We start from the raw sequence: 19,673 nt of genomic DNA, 5'->3' as shown, positions 1-19,673 counted from the left end.
TAAAATTGCTCATTTTTCACTTTTCCATAAAAAGTCTACACTAGGTCAAATTACAGGTACACATTTTTAAAAATACTGTTAGAAAGAAGCAATCTATGATATTCTTAGAAAGGCTGCACAGAACAAAACTCTAGTAGGAGAGATTTTTAAAGGACTCCATTTGTTTGCTTATAAGTAGAGCACATTTAAACCAATTCAGGCGATTCTCTTCTTGAAAGTCCCTAAGAAAGAATACACCACAAACCCTTTTGGTAACTTGTTGTACTAAAAAATGTAAGGGATTTCTTAATACATAAGAATTCCTTAGGCTTAACCTACATCACTGAGTTTAAGATGCTCTCACTTCATTGTTCTGCTGAATGAAACTCCCTTCTGGGCCTGGCTCACCTCTAAGAACTCACATGGCCTTGGAAGCTGACTTGGCCTCTTGAGGACTCACACTCCTCAGTTATTCCTACACACTGTACAAAATAGGCAATTGACATTATTTTAATTGAATTGAATTGGACAGAGCTGAGCCAGATGATATCTGAGCTTCTTGCCTAGTTTTAAAACCAACAACTTTATGATTCAATGAGTGGGGAACAAAGCTTGGAGCTCAGTAAAGTATAATAAATTCTAGGGCTAGTGATCCCTAGTCTTTAATCATTTGCTTTGCTGTAGCAGGGCAACAGAACTGAAGAAGCAAATGACGTTCAGGGTCTCATGAACAAATTCCATTTGTCAAATCTCTCTCCTTCTCATTCTCACTCTCACTGATATCCATCTGTATACAAGGAAAGATAGGTCTATTTGAGAGTGATTTGTACTTTAAGCCTACAACACATAAAAACCCAAATAATTCCAAGGTAACTTTTAATTTAAATTATAAGAAGAAGTGGTAGGATTGACATTAAATAGTATTATGCTCATCCTTTATAACTTATCGAGTACCACTTTCTATGTGTATACACTGATTCCAGTAAAGGGCAATGATCCATAAATTTAGAGATGAATCTATAAATGATTATTTTCCACTGGAAGGAACACATTTATCTTTCCAAAAATCTATTTGCTACACAAGTGGAATTTAGTGTTACAATATGGGGAAAAAAAGAGTCCTTTTTTAGGTAGCTATTTTAAAGTTACTGCCAAGGTTAGGAGAGTCTTAGACCTCTGACTTGTCCTTGCCCTAGCTGAGGCACAATGCTCAGGTCAAACCTAATGTTTCTATTTTTCATATAATTCAGCATATCTGTACATTAACTGTACATCAATTTAGCTATGGGAAAGAATCTTTATTTATGTGCCAAAATTACCTTGACGAAAGCCACTCCATTTGGTGACACTGTGATATCATGCCTAATTTGGTAAAGTAAATCTGGAGGCACTCTTAGAGATGTACAGCCAAATTTAAATTCATCAAACCTGGAAAAAAATCAAAACATAAATCAAGTGGACTCATATCACAATTACAATTGAGAGTTTAAAGGTTCTTTTATTAATTCTACTGGAAATGATTTTTCAAACATATTGAAATATTAATGCATTTTGCCAGTTAGTACATATTAAAAGCCTACTAATAACAAATGTTTCAAATATTTAAACTTTATTTAAATACTTCTCATGACCCACATCTAGGATTAACGGGCAAAAATTTACATTGAAGCTCATACATTAGAAATGTTCAGTATTTTCTTCATAAAGTTATTTTTAAGACTCATTTTATATAGAAAATCTGAAATACACACTATATACCTTTCCATACTGAATACCAAAAAAGATTGTATATAACTTCTTAAATGCCTTACTCTAGAATTTTCAAATAAACTGGATAAAATGCTGTTATTCATTCCATAGATGCTTTTTTAAAAAAAGGATAAAGACCATTACATAACAAAGTAACTCACAATTACATAATTACTGTACTACTGACAATTGCTTGACAAATATAGAAAATATTTATGGAAATATGCATGGTACAACTTGTTCAGATTGCAAATTTTTTTTTAGATGAATTAAAAGAGCTAACTTATTGCAGTTAAATTTTTCTAAGTCTTGGAAAACATCTGATTAAAATAAAATCTAAGATTATGTTTCAAGCCAACAAGATCAAAGTTATGATAAATAAAATTCAAAGTGTTCTGTGGTAGTTTGATTTAGTCTTACAAGGGAAAGAAATCCTAATTTTCAAAAAGGCAATCTATACGTGGAGGCTGAAACTTTCAGTTTACCCTCCTGAGAGATACCAGTCCCTGTAGCTGAAATGACCATGTAGTAGTGATTTATATCAACTGTTAGATATTTTTGATTTAGTCTAAGCTGTGACTTCATCAACTGGAGAATTCCTGGTGTGGAAATTCCCTCTACTGATGCAGACTGATTAGTCACCTTTAACTCAAAATCTTTGAAAAGTTAAGTGGTTTGGTCTTGGTCATACAGCCAGTATGTGCGAAAGGCAACATCTGAACTCAAATCTTCAGTTGATAAGACAGACAAAACCAATGGATTAGACTTCTTATAATCTACTAATTTTGTACATAAAGAATAATCAAAGTGTTAAATATGAGGAATGTTCAGGGAAAGTCTATCAATTTTAGATACATAGAAAATAATTTGAAGTATAGTAAACTTACTTTCCTAAGTTTTCCACATGTCCAAGACAGGTGGAAAAACAGTAGTTATATGCAATTACAATGGAAGGATATAAGGATTGGAAATCCAGTACAAGAACGGAGTTGCTGTAGAAACGAGATTCAGGCTCCATTATTAGGGGAACACACTGTGGAGCTCTCATTTGGGCTCTCTGCTGAACACTGGGAGTCACAGGGATATAGTTCATTGGTTTGGCAATGCGTAGCATCATTGATTCCACACGGTACTGTGGGAGGAAGAAAGCATTTAAACACATTTTGTCACTCTGATTTAACAAACAATTTGTCACATCTAAGTAAACAACATTTCCTAAACATGTACTATGTAAATCAATCAACAAATAAGTATTAAGTACCTAATTTGTAATAGGCCCTGTGCTGGGTGCTGGCAACACAAGTATAAAGAATGAAAGGATTCCTATACACAAGAAACTTACCTCCTAATGGAGACAATAAGTATACATAAAAATATACATAGCATAAATATAAAATGAATAAATACAAACCTATACAAAAATAATTAAATATAAGGCAATTGGGGGGGGGCACCAAAAGTTCAGGAATGGCTTTCTGTGAAAGGTCCCTGAACTGTGTTTTAAAGAAGAGAGGGACTTAGAGGTGAAATTAAGGAGGGAATGCATTACAGGTAAAGGGAGATGGGAGACGGAGTGTTGTGAACGAGGAGTAAGAGAAAGCCAGTTTGGCTGGATTGCAGAGTATAGCAGTAATGTTCAATGAGAGATGATCTGGGGGCAAGGTTGTGTAGCACTATAAAAGCTAAACAGAAGAGCTAATGTTTTATCCTAGAAGCAAAAGGAATACTTCACATTAGACAGAGGTTACATGATTTTTGTTTATGACACAATCACATACTTTAATATTCACAAATTTGTCAATTTAAATCCTATAGAGAGGGAGATCTTCAAAACCTATCAATGCAAATTTACAAATCTGAAAGCATGAGGTGAGGTTTATAAGAATATTTCAGGAACTGCTATTTTTTTACATGGAAGGATCTAATCTGACTGTAGTTGTGCTATAAATGGGTGGATGTAGAAAATATTTTGATAGGTTTCTATATTCAAGATAGAGCTGATTAGGGAACTATTGTAGTAATCTTTGAGAAATCAAGGAAAATGGGAGTGGTTCCAGAAGCCTAGGGATGGCTAAATGGTCACTTGTTTTTCAAAGAGGGTGAAAAGAGGTGGATTTTAGAAACTGTGAGCTGGTAAGATTAATACTGATCCCTAGCAGAATTATTAAACAGATGGCTTAGTAATGCAAAATAAAGAATTTATCACTTGAAACCAGTATGATTTCACTAATAACATATTATGCCAAATTAATTTCCTTTTAGGATAGGGTTGTTAGACTGGATGGATAAGTCAAGTGAGTATCTTGATTTTACCAAGGTATTTGACAAAGTCTCTCATGCTATCCTTGAGGACAAGATCAATCAATCAAAAAGCATTTACTAAGGACCTAGTATGTGTCAGGCAAAGTGAGCATCTAGTTTCTACCCTTACAGAGTTCGTATCCTGACAGGAAAATATACATAGGGGAGTAATGACAAAGGAAGGGAGTTTTGGTTTAGGCAGATAGAGAAATGCAGATCAGATGATAGTACAATTTGGGGTGGGTTTATAGCTAATTGAGCAATTCTACTCTAAGAGTGATTAATGGATAGACATTAACTTGAAGGGAATATGTTCTAGTGTCATGCTGAAGGGCTCTGTCCTAACACCTGGAATTTTCAACATTTTCATCAATGAATTAGTTGGTAAAAACAAGGCATGATTAGCAAGCTGGCATAAAGTTGGGAGGCACAGTTAATACGTTATAATCTGGATTTCAAAAGATAGCCTGGGAAAATGGACAAAAGGTGATGAAATTTAAAAGGCATAAAAACAAAGTGCTTCATTTTCTAAAAATTACCTAAATATCTTCAGGATAAAGGTGAATTGGATTGAAAGCAGTACATTTGATGATTTGGACATAAAGGGTGACATCATAAGTAAATTGGGGAATCATGGAAAAATATACCTGTAACATCTATGGATAAGGGAAAAGTTTATGACCAAAGAAAAGATAGAGAGGATCATGAGAAGTAAAGTGGATAATTTTGATCATATGAAATTAAAAAAGCTTTTGCACAAAACTAATGTAGTCAAAATTAGAAGGAAAACAGGCAACTGTGGAAAAATTTTGCAGCAAGTTCCTCCAATAAAGGCCTCATTTCTCAAATATACAGGGAACAGAGTCAAATTTATAGAAATAAGAGCCATTCTCCACTTGCTAAATGGTCAAAGGGTATAAACAAGCAGTTTTTAGAAGTCAAAACTATCAAGTCATATGAAAAAAATGTTCTAAATCACTACTAAAATGCAAACTGACACAACTCTGAGATACCATCTCACAACTATCAGATTGAATAACAAGACAGAAAAGGAAAATAACAAATGCTGGAGAGGATGTGGAAATACTGGTATGCTAATGTACTGTGGGTGTAGTTGTGAACTAGTCCAACCATTGTAGAGAACAATTTGGAACTATGCTCAAAGGATTATAAAACTGTGCGTCCCCTTTGACCTAGCAAAACAAACCATTACTAGGTTTGCATCCTAAAGAGATCAAAGGAAAGGGAAAAGGAGCAATTTGTAAAAAATACAAGATGGCAAAGAATTGGTAATTGAGGGGATATCATCAGTAGGGGAATAGCTGAATAAGTTGTAGTAATATGATTGTGATAGAATACTATTGTGCTATAAGAAATAAAGAGCAGGATGCTTTCAGAAAAACCTGGGAAGACTTATATGAACTCATGCAAACTGAAGTGAGCAAGACAACACTGTACAAGAACAACTGTGAAAGCCTTAGCTACTCTGATTGAGACAATGATCTGAGACAATTCCAAAGGACTCATGATGAAAAATGCTATCCCCCTCCAAGGAGAGGACTGATGAACTCTGAATGCAGACTGAAGCATACTTTTTTTTTTTAACTTTCCATACTTTTCTTTTTTCTGTTTTCTTTTGCAACATGGCTAATATGGTAATATGTTTTGCATGACTTCACATATATAACTGATATAAAATTACTTGCCTTCTCAAGAAGTAGGGAGGGATGGAGGGAGAGAATTTGGAACTCAAAATTTAAAAAAAAAAGAATGTTAAATTTTTAAAAAAATGTAACTGGGAAACATTTAATGAAATAATATTTATACATTTTTTTAAAAAAAGAAAGCAATGCACTTGGAAAAAAAGTCTTGTTTTATCTGGCCACAAACAACATAAGACAAAAGCATGTCAAAGGTGCTAAAAAAAAAAATCTAACGCTATCTCAGGCTACAGTAATAGAAATAAAATGCTCAGATCTAAGGAGATGTGACCTTGGGCAAGCCACTTAACCTCCCTAGGCCTCAGTTTCCTTATCTGCAAAATGAAGGGGTTGGACTGGATGACCTCTAAGGTCTCTTCTAGTTCTCTATCTATGATCCTATAAAAGTACACAGAATAGTGAGAGGTTCTGAAACCATGCCATACTAGGAACAAGTGAGGAAAATAGAGATGGTTTGTTTGGAGAGAAGATTTACGTAAGCCATATGAGCAGTACCGAAATACGTAAAGTGTTATATGGAATAGGTTAAGTTTTTCAGTTCAATAAAAGATGTTACACAGGAGATGCATAAACAGAAAAGAAAGTGGACTAGTCATGTAGCAAGAGCAAGGGATAATAGAGGGACTAAGTGCTGCACAAATAATATTAAAAGACCTACAGGACGGCCTCCAAAGCAATAGGTGGATCTTCCTCCCTCCCTTCCTCTTGCCATTTAGTTATGAAGGATGTGGACAACAGTCATATCTAATGAGAAGGCCTGGATGCTGTAATCTAACCCAAATCCTCCCCTACCCCTAAGCCAACTGAAAGAAAAAAATAAACAAGCCAATAAACCCATGCATCATATTTGCCTAAGTCAAGCAAAACAAATCCCTACATGGGCCAGGTCTGAAAATGTGTCTCATTCTATACCTCCCTGTCAAGAGGTGGGTAGTGTGTTTCACTACTGATTCTTTGGAGAATTCCAATTCTAATGAAGCCATGCATATAATTTTCTTTCTATCTACCTCCTTTCTTTTATTAGGCCTATTAGTTAAGGTGTGGGCTAAGTCTGAATTTGGGAATGTCAAGAAGTTAAAAAAAAGCAGGCTTCCTTTGCTGTTGCCACAGCTCACCTGGGCTCTGTAAGCACACTGATGAGCAAAGTGAGAATCTTCAGAGATGACAGAGCATCTTCAGATACACTGACTACCCCTTCCCCAACACGACCAAAGCTGTGGCATGCAATCAACTAGGCAGAAGTATCATGACAAGGAATGAGATACTGGGAATCCTCTAACGGCTCAAAGGATAAGATAAGGAAGTACAGGTCTTGAATCTGTCATGTAGAGCCCTAGAAGACTTCAGTGTAGTGAAAGAGAAGCTTAGAGATTAGGACCCAGAAGATTTAGAAACCTATTGAGAAACCTTATTGTGTCCTTGGCAACTTCCTGGCAAACAGAGGGAGAAAAAATAGAAGCAGTATCAGACTTTTATATTCTTGGGCTCAAAGATCACTGCAGATGACTTCAGCCATGAAATTAAAAGATGCTTGCTCCTTGGAAGGAAGGCTATGGCAAATCTAGACAGCATACTAAAAAAAAAGCAGGGACGTCACCCTTGCTGACAGAGGTTTGTATAGTGAAAGCAACGGTTTTTCCAGTAGCAACATATGGCTGTGAGAGTTGGACTACAAGGAAAGCTGAGCACCACAGAATCAACGCTTTTGAATTGTGGTACAGGAGAAGATTTTTCAGAGTCCCTTGGCAAGCAAGAAGGTTACATCAATCAATATTTAAAGAAATAAATTCAGACTATTCACTGGAAGGTTGGCCACATAAGACAGGACTCGCTGGAGTTGGGAAATATTGAAGGCAAAAGGAAAAGGGGATGGCAGAGGATGAGATGGATAGATGGAAACAATGACCATGAACTTAGAGAGACTTTGAGAGATGGCTGAGGATAGAAGGGCCTGGGGTGCTATGGTCCATGGGGTCACAAAGAGTCAGACACAACTGAATGACTGAACAAAAACAAAACTGTATCCTATCTCCAAATCTGCTGAGGTTCTAATTCTGAGAAGTAGTTGTCAGGGTTTCTGGCCCAACTCTATCAACATAAAGCCGGAGTTTCTAGTAGTTATGGTTTTAGGTTAACTCAGGCCACTAAGAACCCAGTCATAAACATGGCAATAAAGAATTGTTCATGATATGTAAAAAATTAGCTATGCCTACTTAGAAGATTACCCGGCAGACTTGTAGTGGGAAGATTAAGGGCTGAATTTTATATAAAGTCTGACACAAGAAAAGCTCACTAAGTTCTTTTCCTTTTAAAAACAATCGTGAAAATCAGCAAGCACAACCCACAGACTAGGTAGCTAAAGGAATTTTGCAAATAGTTATCCAGAAAGACCATTTATGCTAGGAGAGTAACAACAATGCTGATTTATTAATATTCATTACCTGTATGCTTTGTAGACTTTGTAGAAAAAGTTTTGGATTACTAAAATGGAAGGTTCAATGAATGGTATATCTTACAGAAATATGGCTGCATTTACATGAAAGTACAGTACCATGAGTAATATTAATACTATCTTATTTAAGTCAAATGAGGGACCAATCATATAGGTTAATGATTAAAACAAGGATGTATTTGATAGATATTTATTAGGGTTTTTATGATTTCATATTTTATTCTTTCCCTAATTACACATAAAAACAATTTTTAACATTTTTTTTTAAATCTCCTCTCCTCCCCACCTCACTGAAAAGGTAAGCAATTTGATATAGGTAATACATATGTAGTTCTCACAAAACATTTCTACCTCAGTCATGGTGTGGAAAAAAAAAAACAGACAAAAAAACCCACTGGAAAAATAAAGAAAGTAAACAAAAAGTGTGCTTCAATCTGCATTCAGATTCCTTCAGTTCTTTTTCTGGAGATGGATAGCATTTTTCACTATACGCCCTTTGGAACTGTCCTGGATCACAGTACTGTTGAAAAAGCTAAGTCATTCACAGATAATTATCATACAGTATTGCTGTTACTATGTACGATGTTTGTCTGGTCCTGATCATTTCATTTTGCATGAATTCATGCCGGTTTTTCCAGGTTTTTCTGAGAACATTCTGCCCATCATTTCTTACAGCACAAAAGCATTCCATCACAATCATATACAACAACTTGTCTAGCCATTCTCCAACTGATGGACATCCCTTTAATTTCTAGTTCTTTGCCACCATTAAAAGAGCTGCTATAAATATTTTTGTACATGTAGGTCCTCTTCTTAAAAATCTCTTCGGGATACAGACCCAGTTGTGGTATGCTTGGTCAAAAGGATTCCATGGTTTTAAAGCCCTTTGGGCATAGTTCTAAATTGCTCTACAGGATGGTTGAATTCAGTATACAGTGACCAACGATGCATTAGTGTCTCAATTTTTCCACATCCGCTCCCACATTTCTCATTTCTGTTTTCTGTCATTACCCAATTTGATAGGTGTGAGGTGGTAGCTCAGATTTGTTTTAATTTGTATTTCTTTAATCGATAGTGACTTAGAGCATTTTTCATATGATTATAAATAGCTTTAATTACTTTGTCTGGAAACTGTCTGTTCATATCCTTTTACCATTTATCAATTGAGGAATGGCTCTTATTTCTATAAATTTGACTCAGTTCTCTATATATTTCAGAAATGAGGTTGTTATCAGAGAAACTTGCTGTAACTTTTTTGCAGTTATGATATATCTCCTTCTATCCTATTTTCCCCATTTATCCTACTCCCTCTCCCCTTTCACCCCACCATCCTCAAAAGTGTTTTGCTTCTGTCTTACCTACCCCGATCTGCTCCTCCAACTTTCCTGCAGGGTATAATAGATTTCTATGTATTTCCTCTCTGAGCCAATTCCAGTGAGAGTCCACACCATATCCCCCATCTTCCCTCCACTCGTCTATAAAAGCTCTTTCATGTCTTTTTTATGAGATAATTTATCCCATTCCACCTCTCCCTTTTCCTTTCTCCTACTGCATTCCTCTTTCTCACCCCTTAATTTTGATTTTTTAGATAACTACCCTATCATATTCAACTCAGTCCCATGCCTGTCTATGCATACTCCTTCTAACTGCCATAACAATTAGAAAGATTTTAGGAGTTACAAGGAATATTCTCCCATATAGGAATGTAAACAGTTTAATAACCTTATTGAGACCCTTATAATTCCTTCTTTTTTGTTTACCTTTTTATGTTTCTCTTGAGTTTTGTATCTGAAAGTCAAAATTTCTATTCAGCTCTGTTCTTTTCACCAGGAATGATGGAAAATCTTCTATTTCATTAAATATTCATTTTTTTCCCCTGAAGGACTATATTTTCAGTTTTGCTGGGTAGGTGATTCTTGGTTGTGATCCCAGCTCCTTTGCCTTCCAGAATATCATATTCCAAGGCCTCTGATCCTTCAATGTATAAGCTGCTAAATCTTGTGTGTGCTGCTAAATCCCTGACTGTGGCTCAATGATAGCTGAATTGTCTCTTTCTGGCTGTTTAAGATATTTTCCCCTTGACCTGGGAGCTCCGGAATTTGACTATAATATGCTTGGCAGTTTTCATTCTGGGATCTCTTTCAGGAGATGATCAGTGGATTCTTTCGATTTCTATTTTATGCTCTGGCTCTAGAATGTCAGGGCACATTTCCTTGATAATTTCTTGAGATGATGTCTAGGCTCTTCTTTTGATCATGGCTTTCAGGTAGTCCAATAATTTTTAAATTATCTCTCCTGGATCTATTTTTCAGGTCAGTCATTTTTCCAATGAGATATTTCACATTTTCTTCTATTTTTTCATTCTTTTGATTGTGTTTTATTGTTTCTTGATGTCTCATAAGGTCATTAGCTTCCACTTGCCCAATTCTAATTTTTAAACAATTCTTTCCTTCAGTGAGCTTTTGTACCTCCTTTTTAATTTGGCCAATTCTACTTTTTAAAGAGTTGTTTTCTTCAGTGAATTTTTGTATCACTTTTCCCACTTGGTCAATTCTACTTTTTAAGGAGTTCTTCTGCTCAGTGAAGTTTTGTATATCTTTTTCATTTTGGACAATTATATTTTTCAAGGCATTCTTCTCCTTTTATCATTTGGTCTATTCTGTTTTTTAAGTTGTTTCTCCAATATTTTTTGTGTCTTCTTTAACAAACTGTTGACTCCGTTTTCCATAATTTTCTTGTATCACTATCATTTGTCTTCCCAACTTCTCCTCTACCTCTCTTATTTGATTTTTAAAATTCTTCCATGGCCTAAGACCAAATCATATTTTTTTTTGATGCTCTGGATGTTTGGTATCTTCTTCTGATTGTGGGTTTTGATCTTCCTTGTCATCATAGTAATTTTTCATAGTCAGAATCTTTTTCTATTGTTTGCTCATTTTTCCAGCCTATTTCTGGACCTTTAACCCTATGCTAAAGTAGGGTTCTGTTTTCCAGAGTGGAGGGGGTACTGTCCCAACCTTCAGATTTTTGGTGCACCTTTTTTCATAGATAATTCTGGGGATTTATAAGTTTTTGGTTCTTCCAAGGTAGTATGGTTTAGGAGAGGTGTGTTAACTATTCTCCTGGCTTGTGCTGTTGTCTGTGAGCAATCATACTCATTCTTTTCTGCCCTGTTACTGTGATCAGGGTCCCTGTTCGCCTGTGGCTGCAAGATCTGCTGTATTGGTGCTCCTCCTTGCCCTGGAACTGCCACTTAGGACTGTGACCTGGATCCAAGTACAGGCAGTGCAACCAGTGCCAATGAAGGGACCACTGTAATCTCCTTCTGATCAGCTGTCAGACTCCCTTACCATCTGTGGGCTGACAGCTCCGGAAGCATCTGTTGCCACTTCTGATTCAGTCACTCCCAAAGCCTCTTCCTGGTTTGTTGGGGCCTGGTTAATGTTGGCATGGCCTGCACTCCTCTCTCATCCCAGTGTAACTAACTTTTCCTGCCGACCATCTAAGTTGTCTTGGGCTGGCAAACGATTTCATCTCAACATTTCATGGGTTCTGCTGTTCTATATTTTGTTGTGAGGCATTATTTTAAAGCTATCTGGAGCTGAATTTGCTATTGCGATTTCTTTCAAAGGATATTTATGTTGTGTCAAAACTTTAAAATGTATAAATAAATGTGAAAAAAAGTAAAATTCACAATGTTGCAATTTTCCCATTACTTTGGGTTCAGGTGTCTCCAGGCCACTAGTGGCTCAGTCACATGTGACTATGAAAGTTTACTCACAATCCCTAGTCATATGAATATTTAGTTGAGGTAACTTTAAAAATAGCCTATAGGATTTGGGATGGACATAAAATTAACAAATTTGGTTCACCAGAAAATCAATGTAGATGAAAAATTTCTAGTATAAATTTTCCTTGTTTAAATTTTACAAGTTAATAACCAATCATCTTAATAAAATTTCTTAAGAGCTGAGCACAATGACTAACACATAATAGACACTTCATAAAACTGATTTAACAAAATAAATGTTTATTGACTTTTTAAAAAAGCGAAATAAAACATTTAGTGAGTTATACCTATCTGACAAGTTTTTATCTTACCTGTGAACCCCTGGTCAGAACATGTAGGAATTGAATCCCAAAAAGCCTGGCCATTTCACTGGTTTTCCCAATCAGGTCCAGCTGTTCTAACATCTGGAGATTTCCACGGACACGGCTAACATAATGATCAACCATTTTCCATCTGTTGAAGAAAGCAATGTTTTGAACATTAGTGACTCAGAAAGAATTTGGTCATTTGAAACCAGGTAATATTTTCACTTTGTGAAAAAGTATATTTTTAAAGCTACAGTTTGTGTCAATTGCTTGGAAGAAGTGATGATTTGGATATGGTTATTTTGTGACAGTAATACTGGGATAGCAGTGGTCATGTGTCTGTGTTCCTACTGACTGATTTACTCAAAATGTCTGACCTTGACCAGATAAAACCAGATTGAGACGACTTCCCCACCTTTAGTTAGCTATATGTCAGTTGAGCATGAGACTTCATGCCATACAAATGTGTTTCATTGTTCTCTGTTGTGTTTTTGATTCTATCGTTTTTAAGAACAACAGTTACTTCATGACAACTTGTAAAAGTTTTTAAAGAACACATTTCAACATGTTAGCGATACGACAGGTATAGGAAAGTCAGGTGGTTCCAGGATTGTTCAAACTCCCAAAATGTTAAGAACTGATGAACTGTTCCTATACAACAGCCTAATCTCCAGAAATCCAGAATCCCCAGAAAAGCAAAGACTTTTAAATGGAATTGGCCTCTGAAGAGGTTGTTACTGCTTCCTCTACTTCAGTGATATAAATAGAAATGTTCATTATGGGCCATATTTCAAGCGAGAAAACCTCAAATTAACATTACCAATATTGTACTGTATTTTTATTTATTTTGTTAAACATCTCCCAATTACATTTTAATCTGCTTCAAGGACTTGGGACATTTTTGGTAGAGTTTGACACCTCTGCTCTACAATATGGTACAGGTTTCCTAAAGTTGGAAAAACAGTGAGAATACCATTAAAAATGTTTCTGATTTTTGCTATGGAGAAAATAAAAATTCACAAAACTCTTTGTTATGCACGGCAAGATAATACAAAGACTGGAGTACTGATTTTAGAAAAAGGCAATTTTTACTGATGAAACTCATTTTTCATTCAAGGTAATATCAAAACTGTTATCAGGAGAAGTCCAAGTAAGTTGATAAGACATAAGCACTGTCATCAGGCTGTAAAAATCCATGCAAAAAAATGGGGGGATCATCTAAAAATAGGAATTTCTAATAACAGCTAACATTTATATAGCATTTACTATGTGCCAGGCATTGTGCTATCGGTTTTACAATTATTATCTCATTTGGTAATCACAACAACCCTGGTAAGTAGGTACTATTGCCACCTTTATTTTACAGAAGAAGAAACTGAGGCAAACAGAAGTTAAGTGACTTGCCCAGAATCACAGTGTTTGAGCCACATTTGAACTCAGATCTTCCTGACTCCAGGCCTGAAGCTCTATCCACTGTGCTATCTAGCTGCCCTAAGAAAACAAAAAAAAAAACCCAAACCAAACCAAAATAAACCAACAAAAAACCCCTCACCATTTATAGAGAATCAATTTTTGACTTAGATTTGCTCCATGATAGAATCTCCTCCTCAAAAATATTTGGTAAACATGTGTACTCTTGTTTTAGTCCTCAGTTGATACTAATGATCAGAGGTTGAACAAGTAGACATATGGGTCAGTAGTTACTGATATTCTCTTTTTTGCTTATTTTATTATAATTCTCCCCACACCTTTGGAATCTTCCTTCGGATAAGTTGAGAATAAATCCCTGAATGCCCTCAAAAAAGTACACAAGAATACTTCTGAGTATGCTTAGTCTAGTACAGTTGCTTTTCTCATCTTTATTTTCCTCAAGATCATTTCTACTTCCCCCTTAAGTATTTCTTGGATTGTGATGTTAGAATCCAAAAGAGGTGGCTCCACTGTTTTTCCTGGTGTGAAGAGTTCATTATGAAAATCTTTGCATATCTTTTCCATCTTTGTATTCCAGTTCCGTCTTTAAATGTCCTTAGGATGCTGTTGGTTTCCTTAGCAAGATTTCTTTAGACAAGTTTTCCCTTCCCTTGCTTCTTGATATCTTCTGAGGTGATATTTCTCAGTCTTTCACTAGTATTCTCTGTAAGATTTCACAAGGTAGTTTACATTATAAATTGGTGTTATCCTTGGCTGTCAAATCACCTTGTTTGGCGAGTGCTTATGGACTAAAGTAGTTTTTAGATTCTTTTGTCTCTTCATTGTGGCATTTAATTTATATTGGCTAAACTTCTTTATAAAACTATTATAACCAGTGTATTTGACTCTTTCTCAATCCATTTACCTTTTTAGTGTTAATAATTCCTTTAAGTAGGTCAATTTGGAGGTTTTTTAATAGCACATTATATCCTTTTTGTCATTTCTTTCTTGCAGTTTTGCATTAATTTTGATCTTTCTTCTAACTAGTCATTAGTTGGACTAGATAGACGGCTCATACAGGAATAACTTACACATTAGCAACGAATCTTTTACTCTCTGTTAAAATCTAACTTTCAATTTCTGTGATAATATTCTCTGTTTGCCATCTCCAGCACCTGATTCTTTTCCTTAAGAAAGTATTCCATATGTATATACATAGGTTTCCTAACTCCTGAACTGGATTTCCCAACATATTTTTGACACCCTTACCTATTTCCATTTTTGCCTAAAAACCACTGTTTATCAAAACATATATTGAGTTAATTTAGAGGGTCTTATCATATTCAGAGAAGATTTCTCTGCCTCTTCATCTTTTCCAACATTTGTTGGCACTGAAGATACGATTATTTCCATGGTGATCATCTTGCAAGTATTTGCCATGAGCATTGTAATATAAGCTGATCAAATATTCCATGAAATGATGTTTCTTGTTGCCTTTGGATACACAATAAAACTGGCTTTGCCAGTTCCTTTATTCATCTCTCCAGGGAGTACCTGTGTTGTCAGTCATCTTTCTATTTGGTTGCAACTCTCTTCTGATTTTATTTGTAGCAAGAAAGTTAAGATACAACTCCTCCAGTAACATGTCCACTAAACATTGATCACTAGACAAAGATCTCATAGGGTAACAAATCACTAATTTAATTAATAACCAATGAGCCATCCTATCAGCGGTGAGCCTCTCCACACTTAACAGCTACTCCAGTATTCAGCAAGTAGTCTAGGACTGGGACTATGTTCAAAAGCCTTTCCAACATGGTAAACATGCTAGAGCTTGCATTCAATTAGCAGAAACTTTGAGAGCCTAGGATCATCTTCATATTATAATGAGACATTAGGGTATAACTTATGGAATTGTGGTACTTAAAAATGAAAACTATACCTAATCTTTGAGATGTTAATGAGATGCTCTATTAAGGTTATACACACACACACACACACACACACACACAATTTACTTTTTAGACTTGTAATTGGTTAAATTGAGTCTGACTTACAATTTAAAAGAATTTGTTTAAATCAAATTATACCTCTACATGAACATGCCATGTTTATGTGGCATGTTAAGATTTAAATGAATGTATTTGATGACAAAGTTTCGTAACACATTTGAAAGGAGAGAAAATAGGAACTTGTTTACAGTTATGTTGTGAGGGCTACAGTTTAGAAAAATGTATTCAAGTGAGCCTAGTAAAATTTAAAAATTTTCTTTTAGTCAACAATTTTCTACCTTGAGAACAAAGGCACTAGAAAAACAAAAAAGAATAAGAAGGAAATTACAGAAAGAAAAAAAATGACAAGAGAACTAATCTTTGTAGAGGGAATATAACTCATAATAAATAAGACTGAATGTGTTACAAATGACTGATTTTCTCATATCAAATGCCTACAACTCAAAGCAGGATTCAGTCATCTTTTCAGTTGCTAATAAGATTTCAGTTGTATTGTTAACTGATGTCACTTTCTCTTTCGCCTAATTAGATAATAAGAGCAAATTAAATAAATTCTAGTATCTTTCATGAATAAAAGTGAGTTTGTAAGGGAATGTTTCTTGTGAATGGTTGGTTAATGATGGGAGAGAAAAAAAACCATCAGCTCTAATAAGATTCAACTTTGTTATTACTGATGCTCCTTTAAAATAAGATCTGACCATATCATAACAGAAAGTTATAAAGAATGAAATGCATCATTTAAAAATATAAACTAGGTCAAAAATATCAATATTAACATTTTCAGTCAATGTTCACCTTTTTTTGGCCCCCAAATGAAGCAAATTTAGAAGGTCTCAAAGGTTTTATGGGGCCAACATTTGGTACTCATATGTATTTAGGCCAATTATAAATGCACGTTGTACTTCTATATAAGCTCTATGAAAGGAAAAAAAATGCAAACCTCAAAAAAGAACATTAATTATAGGCTGGCTTATGTATTATTTAAGTCAGATTTGGGAAGAAAAAGTGTCACTTAACTTTATGCTAAGTACCGTATGAGGTATAAAATATTCCTGTACCATTGCTATTAGATTATATGAATTCAAGTGCAGCCTTGGTTAGTTTCACTGTAGTGAGGATATCTTTTTCTAAATAACTCAATCTGAGTAAATCGGAAGATGTTTCATTTTAAACATAGGAAATTGGAACTGCTTATCTTACTTAAAAAAATATGGAAAAACTCAAAAATTTTCAGGACACTTTCTATTTTTTTTAATACATCTCAACATTTAAGAATGAACAGGAAAATTTTCAGAGATAGCAACATGCCAAAGGAATGACAAAAATTCAACCAAAAAATTTAACTACTATGCTAGGTATACACACACACACACACACATATATACACATATATACATACACACATATATACATATACACATACATATATATATATATATACACACACACACACATATGTATTTATGTACAATTTCTGTATGTACAAGGGACTGCATTAGGGAGATTTTGTATTTTATCCTCTTATAAATGTCATTTACTTACCCAAGAAAATATGTTGAGTTAATTAAAAACCAAACAAACAGTAAATGATTTATTTATGAGTCAATGAACATAAGTGCTTAAAAAAAGGTTAGCTTATTATAAACTAATATATTTCAGTTAAGTAAATGTTTCTTGAGGACAGGGATTCTTTGTTGTTATTGTCAAAGGATAAAATACAAAATCCTCTGGTATTTAAAGCCCAACACAATTGGCTCCAACATATCTTTCCAGACAAATTTCACATTACTTTCTCTAATGAACTCTGGATTTCAGCCAAACTGGTCTATTCCTACTATTGACTGCTTCATTTTTAGGCAAAAAGAAGAGGGAAAAAAAAGCCAACATTTGTAATTCCCTGTACGATATTCAATCTCCTGCCCTTCTGCACAAGGAGTCTAGTTGCCTGTGCTTAGAATGTACTCCCTCTTTGCCTTTGTTTCCAGAAGTTCCTAGCTTCCCCCCTATAAGTCTAAATCCAAGTACCACTTCCTATAAGAGCCCTTTCCTGATATGCTTAGTTGTTGGATTTTTCCACCTCTTCACTCAAAATTATGTATTTATTTTAAAATTTTACTTATTTGATTATATATTGCTCCCCCTAAAGAATGCAAAATTTATGCTAGGCACATAGCTTGATGGATCGAATTAAAATACCAAATTGTCTGTAGTGTGAAATTTTTGGTCATACAAAGATTTTTTTTGGCCATAGCAACTCTTGATGACCATCTAGCATATAGATGGATGGACAGAGTACACAAACTGACAAAAATTCAGGACCCATAAGTATACATGTTACCCAAGCTCATCTCAAAATCTCCTTGCTCAGAACAGGTATACTTTACTTGAAGAAAACCCAATAAAGACCATCCTTGAACTTACAAGTGACCCATATAATACAAATGACTATTAAAGTCCTTGTCAGTCCCCCTCCATTTCTCCTCTTTGGTGACACTTTCAGGCAACTTGCTCCTATAAAAATGGGAGCTTTTGTAAAAACAAAACAAAACAAAACAAAAAACTTGAAAACATTTTGGAGAAACTTTGGGTTGAGAAAGGGTGAAGGAGTAGAAATCAAGGGGAAAATAACTTACGGACAGTCTGCCTATGAAATAGCCATGGGATCTAAAGAAGTCATTGCTCCCATGGCCTAGAACTCAGGCCAGTTGCAATAGTCTTACAAATTCAGCCACATTACAAGTTTTATTAGCTTTTCTGGGATAGTCAAGGAACATCTGTCACAATAGTTCTATGTAAAAATTATCCTGAATTTCAAGCAAATTTGACTTATTAAAAAAATTTAGAAAATAAACCCATTTAGAAGTTGAGGACCGCCTACATACAGATTCACAAAAAGACAACTGGGGTGATTATCTGCTTTACAATTCCTTTGACTAGCAAGTTCCATTGGTAAAGGTCAAATGACATAATTTACAGAAAATATTTCTCTACAAAACTTACAAGCTTCGTAACTGCTGTATAAAGCGAAGAGCTTCTGCATTTTAGGAAAACACAAAGGAAGAAAGAACATGGAAGGGTCACAACTAGTCACTTTACTTTTAATGTCCTAAAAGAAGTGTGTATGATCTCGCTGTGCACTGTATTCCAGTATCAGACAATCCTTCCACTTCCCTGCTCAATTTTAATTTAAGGCCATATTCCCTGATACTATCATTTGTACAAATTGAGAAGATATGCATCATCACCTTTTGTTCAAAAAGTCACTTAGAACTGACATTTAATTGTAGGTCATATTAATCATAATAACTCTGTCAATCAATTTTTATATTAATTGGCTTCAGGTTGAACTTCTGTTTTTATTTATTATTGTCATTTGGCCTTCCCCTATGTTTATATTTGTATAACAATTTCAGTAAAGACTTAGTATTTTCCTATGATTTTACCTTACTTACGGATGATGCCTCAGAGATGTAAGCATCAAAGAAAGCAGATGTCAAATAAGTAGCTTTCTGAGCATATTCAAGTCTTAGTAAGGGGTCTTGCACCTCCCCACCTTAAGGTCTCTTGAAATTTAATGAACATACTTAATTCACCTCAAAATTAGATCTCATAATCTTATCAGCTTTTTCTCTGCAACTAACAAATACAGCAAACATTTCCTTAAAAAATTTAAAATGTTAGATGACATGATAATATTTTGTTTGACATGTTTGATATGACAATATTTCTCTCAAAAAAATGAAATATTACCTGTATAGATCTGTCTTGTTATCAAACCAATCAGATAATACCCGAAACGTGAAGAGAGGAAAACGTTGGTGAAGAACATGAAAACTCACATTTTCAAAGGAATAATTGGTTAGAGCCACCTGGAAAAATTTAAGTAATTATTACAATTTTGCTATGTTTAAATGTCATATTCATCTGGAAGGTTTCAGATACTGCTTAAAACCT

The 19,673-nt window shown here is 34.8% G+C and overlaps 1 protein-coding gene across 2 annotated transcripts in view; it reads right to left on the bottom strand.

The window, feature by feature from the left end:
- Positions 1-19,673, bottom strand: part of REV3L (REV3 like, DNA directed polymerase zeta catalytic subunit) — a 273,850-nt gene that overhangs the window by 43,537 nt on the left and 210,640 nt on the right. For both annotated transcript variants that reach the window (XM_036766365.1, XM_036766364.1), the window contains exons 21-24: positions 19,470-19,588; positions 12,304-12,445; positions 2,616-2,860; positions 1,299-1,407 (exon numbers count right to left, since the gene is read on the bottom strand). In XM_036766365.1, coding sequence (XP_036622260.1) covers positions 1,299-1,407; positions 2,616-2,860; positions 12,304-12,445; positions 19,470-19,588 — 615 coding nt within the window. The remainder of the gene's footprint in view (positions 1-1,298; positions 1,408-2,615; positions 2,861-12,303; positions 12,446-19,469; positions 19,589-19,673) is intronic.

This window comes from Trichosurus vulpecula, chromosome 7 (genome assembly GCF_011100635.1).
Source record: "Trichosurus vulpecula isolate mTriVul1 chromosome 7, mTriVul1.pri, whole genome shotgun sequence".
In the NCBI taxonomy this organism is placed as follows: domain Eukaryota; kingdom Metazoa; phylum Chordata; class Mammalia; order Diprotodontia; family Phalangeridae; genus Trichosurus; species Trichosurus vulpecula.
The sequence above is the reverse complement of the archived record's forward strand: the minus strand, read 5'-3'. Positions and strand labels throughout refer to the sequence as shown.